The sequence below is a fragment of the Protopterus annectens genome, chromosome 2.part2 (genome assembly GCF_019279795.1).
Source record: "Protopterus annectens isolate FY-2018-M chromosome 2.part2, PAN1.0, whole genome shotgun sequence".
In the NCBI taxonomy this organism is placed as follows: Eukaryota; Metazoa; Chordata; order Ceratodontiformes; family Protopteridae; genus Protopterus; species Protopterus annectens.
In genome coordinates, this window is record NC_056730.1 from 213,869,282 (window position 1) to 213,881,490 (window position 12,209).

Below are 12,209 nucleotides of genomic sequence, written 5' to 3' on the forward strand. Positions count from 1 at the left end.
GGGGTGCCTTCTGTGTGGAGCCTCCATGCATTTGTGGGGGTTTCCTCCCATGTTACAAAGACATGCATCTGGAGCATTTCTCTCTAGGCCTTCACTGAAAATTGGCTGATTCCAAGTCAGACTTTCCCAGTTAACAAATATAAAATGAAAAACAAAAGATGACAATAAATAACTCAAAAGTAATTTTAGAGTTTTTGTGATGTTCCAATCATGCATCATGACAGGAACTCTGCTCAACATTTGATAAGTCAATACATTTCGAGAGGCTGTGCTGAGAATCCAGAAAGGACTAAGGAAAGTAATGCAATGAATTTATATTGACATACCTAAATGGGTAGAGTCAAGGCCTCATGTGCAGTAGGCTCAGGGTGTGAATACACGGAAGGGAGAATAAGCATTCACTTCAGGTTGGGAGTTTGGCATAATGGCTAATGTGTTTACCTTACAGACACAAGGGGCAGGATTTGATTCTCACATGGGGTAATTGGCTAGGGTTAAAATGGTCTACAAGGGCAGTTCATCTAGTATAAACCAATGCAAGAGTTTTTGATTGCTGTAAATTATTCAGCACCCTATTTATTCTAGAGAAAATAGCAATTTATTTTGCTCTATTTTCTTTGAGTCTACATAATAAAGGAGGCTACAAAAGACATCTCTACAGCCACAGTTCAGTCTCTCTCAGCTCAGTGATATGAATGGTAATGGAGTAGGAGCAGAAAGGGGACATTACTGTCCTAATGCAATATGTAATTCACAACAGCTTATCAAGGAATTCACAAAAGGTGGCCATTATGTACCTGACAAAGTAAAGTGCATGTGTCTTAATCTGATTTCAGCAAGATTTTGTAAGCCTTGAAACTATGCAATACATATGAGAGGTACTATCACCCATTTCAATGGTAGCTGGCTTGGTAAGATGGATTAATCTATAGCTGTTAATGAGAGACAGTACTGATTAGGGTGGATGACTAGCTGTAGCCCACATGGATTAGTCCAAATCCTGTAAAAGCACACAAATACAAATTAAAATAAAATAAAAATAAAAATATGTTCTTTGGCAACTTTTATTTTTAGTCCTAATTCAGTTTTAATGCTTATCTATATTTATGACTGCATCACTGTTTCTATATGTATGTATATATATATATATATATATATATATATATATATATATATATATATAGATATAGATATAGATATAGATATAGATATAGATATATACACATGGGTCTACTTTGTTTCACTGAAAGCTCATTTCACTAAATTTCAATTCACTCATTGCTGGAGCCTTCCTGTGTCCTGACAGAGCTCTCTTCAAATTATCTGAGGATACACAGAGCTGAGTATATTTTTCTGGCACTTCAGAGTTATGTACTGGTAATTGTTATTTGACTAATTTTACATCATTGCTGGCTGACTTCAGAGTTGTGCACTGTTATTTTTGCTTCATTGTACAGTTTTTCAGATCTCTGCTGAAGGTGTTGGTTGTCCCATGCCCACTCTTCCTATTCCTGTCTTGTTGTTTAAATTTGGAGGCTTTTGCAGTTGCCCACCCCCAGTGTAGATTTGATCTGGGACACTCCCCCCAGTCCCATCGCTTTACCTCATTCTACCTAATAGACTGCTTCTGCCCTTGTTTTTAGTCATTTTTAATTTAATTGCATTTTTTAAACTGTTTGGTCTAACATTGCTACATACTCAAGTGTGCTAGCTTGCACTGCATTTGAATTGTTTTTACTGCTGTTTTAGCTACTTTTCTGTATATATGTGTATATATATATATATATATATATATATATATATATATATATATATATATATATATATTAATACCTTTCCTGTAACTAGTGTTGTCCAGATTCAGATTTGTTGTATCCAGGACTGTATGTAAGCTTCTGAGCCCTTCTCCCAAGCTTTCTGTGTTGGAGGGAAGCCTTCTAGCTTATCAGTGAGAGTGGTAAGCACTAGGTAACCTATCTACCACATAAGGAGTGGTTCTGGCCCATAAATTGTAGTTACTGGCCTTTTGGGCAGTTTTTCCATCTCTCTCAACTTTGTGATTTAAATGCCTGCATTTGCATTTGTTTCCCACCTTTCCTGTAACTAGTTTAGTCCAGATACAGATTCTTAGTTTTAGCACTTGAATTTGCTTATTCGTGATCAGCACTTGTTCAGAACTTGTAAGCACTAAATAACCTAATAATTACTGCAGCACTCAACCTTCCTCATTACCTAGAGGAAAACAGTTTTGGTACTTACTTTCCTCACTTGCTTGGAAAAAAACAGCTCATGTACTCACTTTCCTCAATTATCTAGAGGAAAATAGTTTTTTATTCAGGCATGTCCAAGGGTCAGCTCCCAGTGTTCTCTCCTGTCTATCTGATGAGCCCTGGCATCTTGGGGCAATGTAGAAATTGCCTCCTGTACACAGACAACCCTCTCCTCCTACCACCCAACACTACAACCTGTGAGAGATGCACTTATCTAGCCAAACTGGAGGTAAAGCTCTCTCCCATCAAGACTGAACTTGACAGTCAAGAGGAGAAAGTAAACACTTGCACCACACCACACTCATCACATAGTCGCACTAAATTTACACCACCAAAATCCACACATAGAAACACAAAAACATTCACAGAGGCTCTCAATAATAATCTGCTCAAGCAACAGAGACCTCCAAAGCAGAAATGCAAGCAACCTCCACCCCCCCCAACACAACCCAAATGACACATAGCCCGCAGACTCAGTGTGCCACTCAACCACAGTCAATAAGGCAAAACAACGTACCCAACACACTAGTCATAGGTGACTCTATAGTCAGGCACATTTATGTTCCACTCACCAGGCTAAACAAGAAGAAGGTTATTGTCAGCTGCCTGTCGGGTGCCAGGATCCACCACATAACTCACGCACTCAGGTCACTCCACAACAAGTACAAATATAACTCTGTCTTTGTCCATGGTGTGAATGACTTGAGACATACCTCCCTGGACTACATGAAAAGAGACATGGAAGAGCTCTCCAGTCTTGTAACCAAAGCAGGTATGACCCTAGCCCTGAGTAGCATTCTGCCATCACCCAGAATGATGCTACAGTACAAGGACAGAATGATTGACTTCAACAATTGGCTAAGCTTCTGGTGCCATTCTAAAGGGATCCAGTATCTGCCTGGGATGACGTGGTTGACAGACCACAATGCTTTGCCAGAGATGGCCTGCACCTGTCACCCTGGGATTCCGGATACTGGCTAAGGTTCTTGCCACCCCTATAGTGCCTTTTTTAGGCAAGGTTCAAATGACAAATTTGCCACCATAGCAGGAACAGGCAAGCAAAAACTGAGGGTGATGCTACTCAATGCTACAATTCTAAATCTCAAAATGCACTCACTCAAGGCACTCCTTAAAATGTAGAACATCGATATCTGTGCAGTGACTGAGACCTGGTTCAAGGCTCTAGAGAGCACCCCTGCACTACTGGGCTATAGCTCATATCACACTTTTCGGCCATGTAACCTGGACAGAAACACCAAAGGCAGAGGTGTGTCCATATTCATTAAAGATATCCACACCTCCAGGCTAGTTGCTCAGCATAATGCAGCCGAGGTTATCCAACTGCAGCTAACTCTGGGCAAAATTGCAATCCAAATTGTAGCTTGCTACAGATCACCCACCATGCCCCAGGATTCCCACTCCTCTTTTCTTGATGTACTGGAGAATATTAGGGTTCAACCAAACACCCTAATAATGGGTGATTTCAACTACCGCACCATTAACTGGGAAAACTACTCATGTACCAACCACTTCGCTCAACGTTTTCTGGAATTCAGAAACTCCAGTGCCCTGGATCAACTTATCCACACCCCCACCAGGGGCAACAATATCCTAGATCTAGTCATTACCAACATGAGTGACCGGTGTTCCACACCTGAAGTCAACGCCTCATTGGTCTGATCCGACCATAAGCTAATTACCCTAGATATCCACATCCTGCCCCCACCCCCTATTAAGGAGACCATGGTAAATAATTTCTCCAAAGCCAACTTCATCCTTCTTAAGACAGAAGTGGTGAACTTCATGACACCCATGCAGATGGACAATGCAGTTACGACTACTGAATCCTACACAATTGCACTTTATAAGCACTTACATGAGTGCATGGATCATGCTATCCCAAACAGAACCAAGACGCTATCCTCCAAAAAAAGGAAGCCAATCTGGTGGTCCCCTGCCATAAACAAACTGTACAATGGAAGGAAGAAACTGTTGCAAAAGAGAGTAAAATCCCATGAGTGGAGCAGCTCCTGGTCAGCCTCAGTAAGAAGCTGCGATCCCTAATAAAATCTTCCAAAGCTAGTTACGAAAACAAAATCGCCACTGATTCTAAAGACAACCACAAAGCATTCTATAGCTATGTCAAGAATCTCAATGGCAACTCTCAGATCTGCTCTGAGTTACAGCACAATGGCACTAAATATACAGACCCACCTGATATTGCCAACATCCTGGCAGATAGGTTCAGTACTAACTTTACCCCCCTCTCACCCCCTAAAGATTCCATCTCTATACCGGAATAATGCAAAGTTCCTGTAATCACGGCTGCACAGGTAAAAACCACACTCTCCAAAGCCAAGAACACAGCATCCATGGAACCGGACAACATCCCAGGCTGCGTTCTACATGAACTACAGAACGAACTGGCACCCCACCTAAGTACCATGTTCAATCATAGCCTCACCTCAGGCTTTGTGCTTGCTGAATGGCGCACAGCGACGGTTATCCCACTCCACAAGCGGGGAGCCACCACGGACCCCAGGAACTACTGCCCCATTAGCCTAATGAGCCTAGTCTGCAAGGCCATGGAACGTATCATCATGTAACTTATAAACAAAGACATTGGTAATCTCCAAACTCTGGACACCACCCAGTTCGGGTTTTTAAAAGGCAGATCATGTCTCCTAAACCTGATAGACTTCTTTGAAGCAGTCACCAAAGCCGTAGACAAGGGTAAGGTGGTTCACACAGCCTATCTAGATCTTTCCAAGGCTTTCAACACCATCCCCCACTCTGGAATTATAGATAAACTCACTAAACTAGATATAAATCCCTATGTCACAAGATGGGTTGCCAACTGGCTCACTGACAGAATCCACACTGTGAAAGTCGCAGACTCCAAATCTGACTTCAGATCAGTGACAAGTGGAGTACCAAAGGGTTGAGTCCTGGGTACTCTCCTGTTTGGTATCTACTTCTCTAAAGTGCAGGCTAACACAGAAGGTCTTTGGCTAACGAAGTTTTCAGTTGACTGCAAACTAGGAGCCATAATCGAAACTCCTAACGATGTGGACATCCTACAAAAGGGCCTCACTGAGACAGATGCCTCATGTCAAAGCCATGGCCTGAAGCTCAATGCCAAAAAGTGCATTGTCATCCCCTTTGGTAAAAACTCTGTACCCATGAACTACAACATAGGCGGTAGTATACTTAAAACCTAAAGTGTGATAAGAGACCTTGGGATACAGGTGGACAGTAGTCTCTCTTTGATAATCACATTACCACAGTAGTCAGGAAATCCTTCTACATGGCACACCACATCACAAAAGGTTTCTCATCCAGAAAAAAAGAGGTCATTGTTCCCCTCTACTCATCACTCATTAGACCCATTATAGAGTACAACACCCCTTTTGGTATGTACCTCACAAGACATATACAACAACTGGAAAGGCCACAGAAATACCTCACAAAGTGGATTACCAGCCTCAAACAGATGCCCTATGCAGACCATCTCAAAAAACACCAGCTTTACTCCATCGCATATCGCCTACTCAGAGGTGATCTCTGCCTAACATACAAAGCTATGTCAAGCCCAGAGCTGTTGGACATGCAGCACTTAAAGAAACCCCAATCCCTCCAAGCTACACACTCTAGGTGCCTAAACCTTGTCACCACAATAAACAGAACATGCCGGAGGGATAGATTCCTGTCCCAGAGGCTTCCCATACTCTGGAATAAACTACCTATCTATATCAAACAAAGCTCCTCATTAGCAATCTTCAAGAAAAATCTTGATTATTGGATGGGAAATAGGAAATTCATCCCGGGGATCACCTCTGTGGCTCTGCTCGATAGTGGCACAGGAAAATAATTTTCTTTGGTGGCAAAAGCCAGGGTACCTTTTTGGCTGGGATTGTATAGGCCCCAGGGCCGATAGCCTAGTACCTACCTATGAACCTATGAACTCTTAACTAAATTGCTGAAAGCTCAAATTACTGAAAACTCATTTCACTTAATCTCATTTCACTGAAGTGAAGTACTGGCAATGTGTAGAATACTGTAAGACAATTAAAAGGTATATGCCCTTTTCCCCACTGTAGGCTAATGCTGGAGTTAGTATATATAGTTAGGAGGGATGTGGGGGGCACCCCACTTAGTTTAGGTTTATATTGTCTTCTGGAAATAGTTAGTCATTGATGCTGAAAGTATGCATGTCGATGGTTTAAAATGTATTGTTCTGAAGCTTTCATGGAAATATAATATAAAACCAAAATAGGTGGGGGGCTACGACCCCCACACTTTCCAATGAGGGGGGCTATGCCCCCTACCCCCCTATATATACTAATTCCAGAATCACACTACAGTGGGGAATGGGACATACCTTTTACTTGCCTTACAGTACTCCACACAGTGCCTGTACTCTGCTTCAGTGAAATGAAATTCGATGAAATGAGTTTTCAGTAACTTGAGCTTTCAGCAATTTGGTCAGGGTGAACTGAAATTCAGTGAAATAAGCTTTCAATGAAGCAAAGTAGACCCATATAGATTATATATATATAGATATATATATATATATATATATATATATATATATATATATATATATATATATGTGTGTGTGTGTGTGTGTGTGTGTGTGTGTGTGTGTGTGTGTGTGCATGTAGTGTGTATAATATATATATATATATATATATATATATATATATATATATATATATATATATATATGTGTGTGTGTGTGTGTGTGTGTGTGTGTCTGTGTATGTATATATATATATATATATATATATATATATATATATATATATATATGTGTGTGTGTGTGTGTGTGTGTGTGTGTATATATATATATAAAAAAAATTTTACTGTTGATAATATCCAATATATGTACACAGCTTTCATTATAATGGAATTTTTGGATACTGGTTTATACCTATATTTTATTATTTTTATATATTTACACTTAAACAATGTTGCACATTTTTCTATTTATTTCCCCATTTTTTCCTTCTTTGTTTGTTTCTTGTTTCCCATATTAAATCTGTTAATGTGATTGTCCTAACTGTTGTATTTTAACATTTTAACATTTTAATATTACAACCCAATTATTTAATATTTTGATAACATCACATTTAATTATCAACTTTTAATTCTTAATTCTTATTTATTTAAGCGCTGTCTAGCATAAAGTATTTAACCATTTTGAATTTTTCACAAGTTTTTGTATATAAACACAACATCAATTATCACAAAGACATAATCATTATTAGTATTCAATATGAATTATAGGTAGTTTAATTAATTTTTTAATTATTTATATTTTTCATCAATGTTTCCTACAGTTATTTATATTGTAAGCTTAATATCAATTTTTTACTCGGTTTTTACAATAACCGTGATGACCAACATCTACTGTTTTCTTTCATTATTGTTTTTTACATGAATACGGACATATACACTAAGTCTAATTATGCTACGCATAAATTCAGAAACTATACTCTTTTTCAAAAAGAAAAAAAGAGAATAAAGAAAAATTTTAGGCTTTGATTATTTTAATAATGTTGCACACGAATCGCACGAGCATTCTCAATGCATCTTTAAATGATTCGAAGTGTTAGGTTTTGTAACGAATGCACTATATTAACACAAGGTTTTTTAAAGGAATGAAGTGAATGCCCATTTGCAAATTGCATTCCAAAGTATTTTAATACTTGATTCACTGTTTTTGTTTACGCTGATTAACAGTTTTACATTGCAAGAAAGGAAAGTTTTGTACAGATACGTAACACTTTAATTATGACTTATTCAATGTTGACCAATCCATCAAGTCAAGTATTTTAACTTCCCATAATGTATTTTTCACTGCTTTTATGAAGATTTGTTTTAGTTAATTAATGTATTAGATTAACACAAGATGCATTTAAACAGAATGAAATTGTGCTAGACTGTTATATGCACTTGTAAGCATGTCATTTCATTATTGCAAGAGTTTTATACTGACATCGAACAACAGTTTGTACATTTTGTGTTAGGAAATATTGTTTTAAGTACGTAGCACTTTAAATTGAACTCATTAATTAATGAGTCACTAATGGTTTCTTAATTGTTTATTGTTGAATTGAGGGTGTGATTTAAACACATCCACAACGCTTGTGGTTCATCTTGAGAAAGCCTGACATAGCTGCAGGTGAAAGCGCTTGACTGATTCTTTTTTCTTTCCGTGCAGTCCGCTGGTTGTGTTTTTAACAATAAAGAAGTTGACTACTAAATCTTGAAGAGTTATTTCGGAAGCCTACTTGGAAGAGTTTATTGGATTTTATTTGTGCCTCTTTGCCGTTCTTTTTCTTGATATATATATATATATATATATATAAATATATATATATATATATATATATATATATATATATATATATACATATGCACACGTATATCTGCGTATGTATGAATAAGTCAGAGCTTTATTGTAGATAGTTGACAGCCCACAACAGCAACATTCAAATAACCAAGTCCAGGTCATCACAAATGATAGAATACCAAAACAAACAAAAAACATTCAACAGATGCTGTTTTGCAGGAGGGCAAGCTTCCTGCCACACTACATCCACTGCAAATTATATATGCTAACTCCAAGATCACACTACAGTGAGGAAAGGGCAAAACTCCAATCCCCACTGTACCACAATCTTGGACAATCAGCCACTGCCACATTTTTATATTTTGCTATTTAGATAACCTTGCCTTGATGTTTAGAGTGTTGCTGTTGTGGGCTGTTGACTATATGAAGGGGGCCATATAAGTCACATAAGTGAGAGATGCATAAGAAAAATGTGCATGTTAGGTGATTATATAAACATCTGAAACTGAATTAACAATAAGAATGTTTCAGTAAATAATGGAACATCTTTGGGTAATGCAGGAACAGATGGTAATCTAGTTTCTATCAAACAGTATCATAAATTGTGATATTACACATCTAGGTAGATCATCTTAGAGACTGTTTTGAGGTTAGCAGTGCTAGACATCAGACCAGTATATAAAATAATATCTAACAGAAATTAAACCTGGCAGTTTTAAAGTGGCTGTACATGATGATAGCAACACGCACAAGACTACCCATATATTGAAAGTACATCGACATATTTGTCAGCTGTTTGAAGGAGATGATAGTCTCCGTACACAGTAAGATGCTATTCAAAGTGAAGACTGTAATTTAAGGGTTCCCATCTACTCAAAGACAATAACTGAAAACATATTTTGAAACTATCTACTGTGTTTGAGTGGATTTAATTTTGTGTCTGATGGAATCAAGCAGAGAGAAATGGATTTATTAACTCTGGACAAATAAGTAATGGCACATATAATAGAAGCTGTTATGGCCTTGAGGGCAACTTACCTGTCAATGCAAATAAATACTCACCATGAATCATGATTGACAACAATATGGTGCATAGATAAAAATGATGTATGCAGCTATATTCTGAAATAAGAAAACTGGAGCATTTACTGATGTTGTACTTCTGAAGAAGGAGAACAACAAACGTGTGCTAAAATGTGTATAGATTGGAAGTTGGCTTTCAGTGAGGAAAGGGTGCATAAAATATGATATTCTGCCACAGATGAAATGGAATGACTCTATTCATTCTTTGCTGATAGCACTTTTACAATGTTCTCTGAGGAGATAAATATAAATCATATGAAAACAGATTCTTGAAGGTCCCCATATACATAGATAGATGGATAGATAGATATAAATTCACATATAAACTACTTGTAGTTTGAGTACACTGCCTGTGCAGTAACATAATATCAGAACAGCACCTGCCTTACCTGTTTAAAGTAATCTGTTCACATTGTAAACCATTCTGGTTACCAACATGATATTAAAATTAATTTTGAAATTATAAAAATTAAGAAAAATATTTGATTATGAAAAAATTGAGGGGAATAATTTTATAAGAAGTGTTATAATTTGTAGGAAAATTGGTGTAATTTGTTCAGTTTTATTTTCTAAATTTTATGCTCAAAAGCCTACAAAATGTGTATAAACTACTGCTGAGTTATAAAAAGTATAACTGCACGTCACAATTAAAACACTTAATAGGACACCATTTTCAATTCATGTGTTAACATATATTGTTCATTTGTTCTCTTCTGCAGACACATCAGATTGCCTCAAATGCCCAGCAGGTTTCTTTTCTAATGACAGAAGAGATGCATGTGTTCCAAAACTCATTGAATTCCTGTCACTTCAGGAGTCCTTGGGATGTACTTTGGCTTTAGTTGCTATTATCTTAGCAGCTATTCCTCTTCTAATTCTATGGATCTTCATAGGGAACAGAGACACTCCAATTGTGAAAGCAAACAACCGCGATCTCAGCTATTTTCTTCTTGTTTCACTCACATTATGTTTTCTCTGTTCCTTGATATTTATTGGCAAACCAAACAATATTAGTTGTCTTATGCGGCAAATGGCATTTGGTATATTTTTTTCCATATCTGTTTCATCTGTACTCACCAAAACCATCATTGTGGTTATTGCTTTTAATGCCACAAAACCTGGAAGCAAATTATTGAAATGGGTGGGGTCAAAGACAGCATGTGCAATAGTTACTTGTGGTACACTGATTCAAATTATTATATGTACCGTTTGGCTTATCTCTTTTCCACCTTTCCCACAACTTAACAGTTATTCTTATAAGGAAAAAATTATAATTGAATGCAATGAAAACTCAATAGCAATGTTCTATTGCATGCTTGGTTATCTTGGCTTCCTGGCAACTGTAAGTCTCATAGTAGCCTTTCTAGCCAGAAAGTTACCTGATAGTTTTAATGAGGCTAAATTCATCACATTTAGCATGTTAGTGTTTGTCAGTGTTTGGTTGTCCTTCATACCTGCTTATATGAGTACGAAAGGAAAATTTGTTGTTGCTGTGGAGGTGTTTGCTCTTCTGTCATCAACGGCAGGGTCGTTGAGCTGTATATTCTTTCCAAAATGCTACATTATTATTTTGAGACCTGAGATGAACACAAGAGACTATCTCAGGAAAAGAGATGCTAACATGGGATAAAGAAACACATTTATATTCATGAGACTGAGATCAGCACATATTGAATTTTATTTTTTTAGATTTCTGTAATTGACAATAGCATATACATTGCTATGTGATAAAGAAATTAATTGATTCCATAAAATGTGCCATGATCTGCAGAATTACATTACTTTTATGTCTGAACCTCTGGTGGGTGTGTACACTATCTGGTAATAGGGATTTGTGTTAATATATAGTCCAGGAATCATTGTGCTGGTGAATATGTGGCAATGTATGGTTTCCAGTCTACAGAGGGGTAGTTAAAGTCTCCCACAATTTATTTTTTTTATATTTTTGAATTGTGAGTGATATAACATATACCTAATCTCAATTCTTAAGTTTATTCATACTCCTCTCAATAACTTTACTTACACTGTTCCATAGTCTGATATCTAAATAGACACGGTCCTGTTGTCTGAAGGTGGGGCTCTAAGTTTATGTTGCATGAATCTAACAGGGTGCAGGTTATTAAGGTGGGAATGCTGGAACCTCTCCCTATTTACATTAAGGCCTGAAATCTTTGGTGAAAAATAAATGAATGACCTTAAGAAGGGGAGGAAATGCCCTTTCTGAGTTTCTAATCCAGAAGAGTTCATCATCAGCAATCTATGAAATAATATTTGAGCTTTGAAAAGAGAATTCTGGAGCTAGAGATGTATACATAGGATGAAATTGGGAGAGAAGGACGTGATATTTGCACGCATAATGAAAAGAAGCCATAATGAGACAGTATATGTATATAACGAGATAGGGAATAAGGAGGTTCATGACTGGAATATCAAAGGACCAGATCTAAAACAGATAATGTTCTGTTTCACAGATATGATGGTAGATGCAGAGGGCAGAT

The 12,209-nt window shown here is 37.3% G+C and overlaps 1 protein-coding gene across 1 annotated transcript in view; it reads left to right on the forward strand.

Moving 5' to 3' along the window:
* Positions 1-11,341, forward strand: part of LOC122795932 (vomeronasal type-2 receptor 26-like) — a 48,300-nt gene extending 36,959 nt beyond the window's left edge. Inside the window, exon 3 of the mRNA XM_044064415.1 lies at positions 10,431-11,341. Coding sequence (XP_043920350.1) covers positions 10,431-11,341 — 911 coding nt within the window. The remainder of the gene's footprint in view (positions 1-10,430) is intronic.
* The last annotated feature ends 868 nt before the right edge of the window (positions 11,342-12,209 follow it).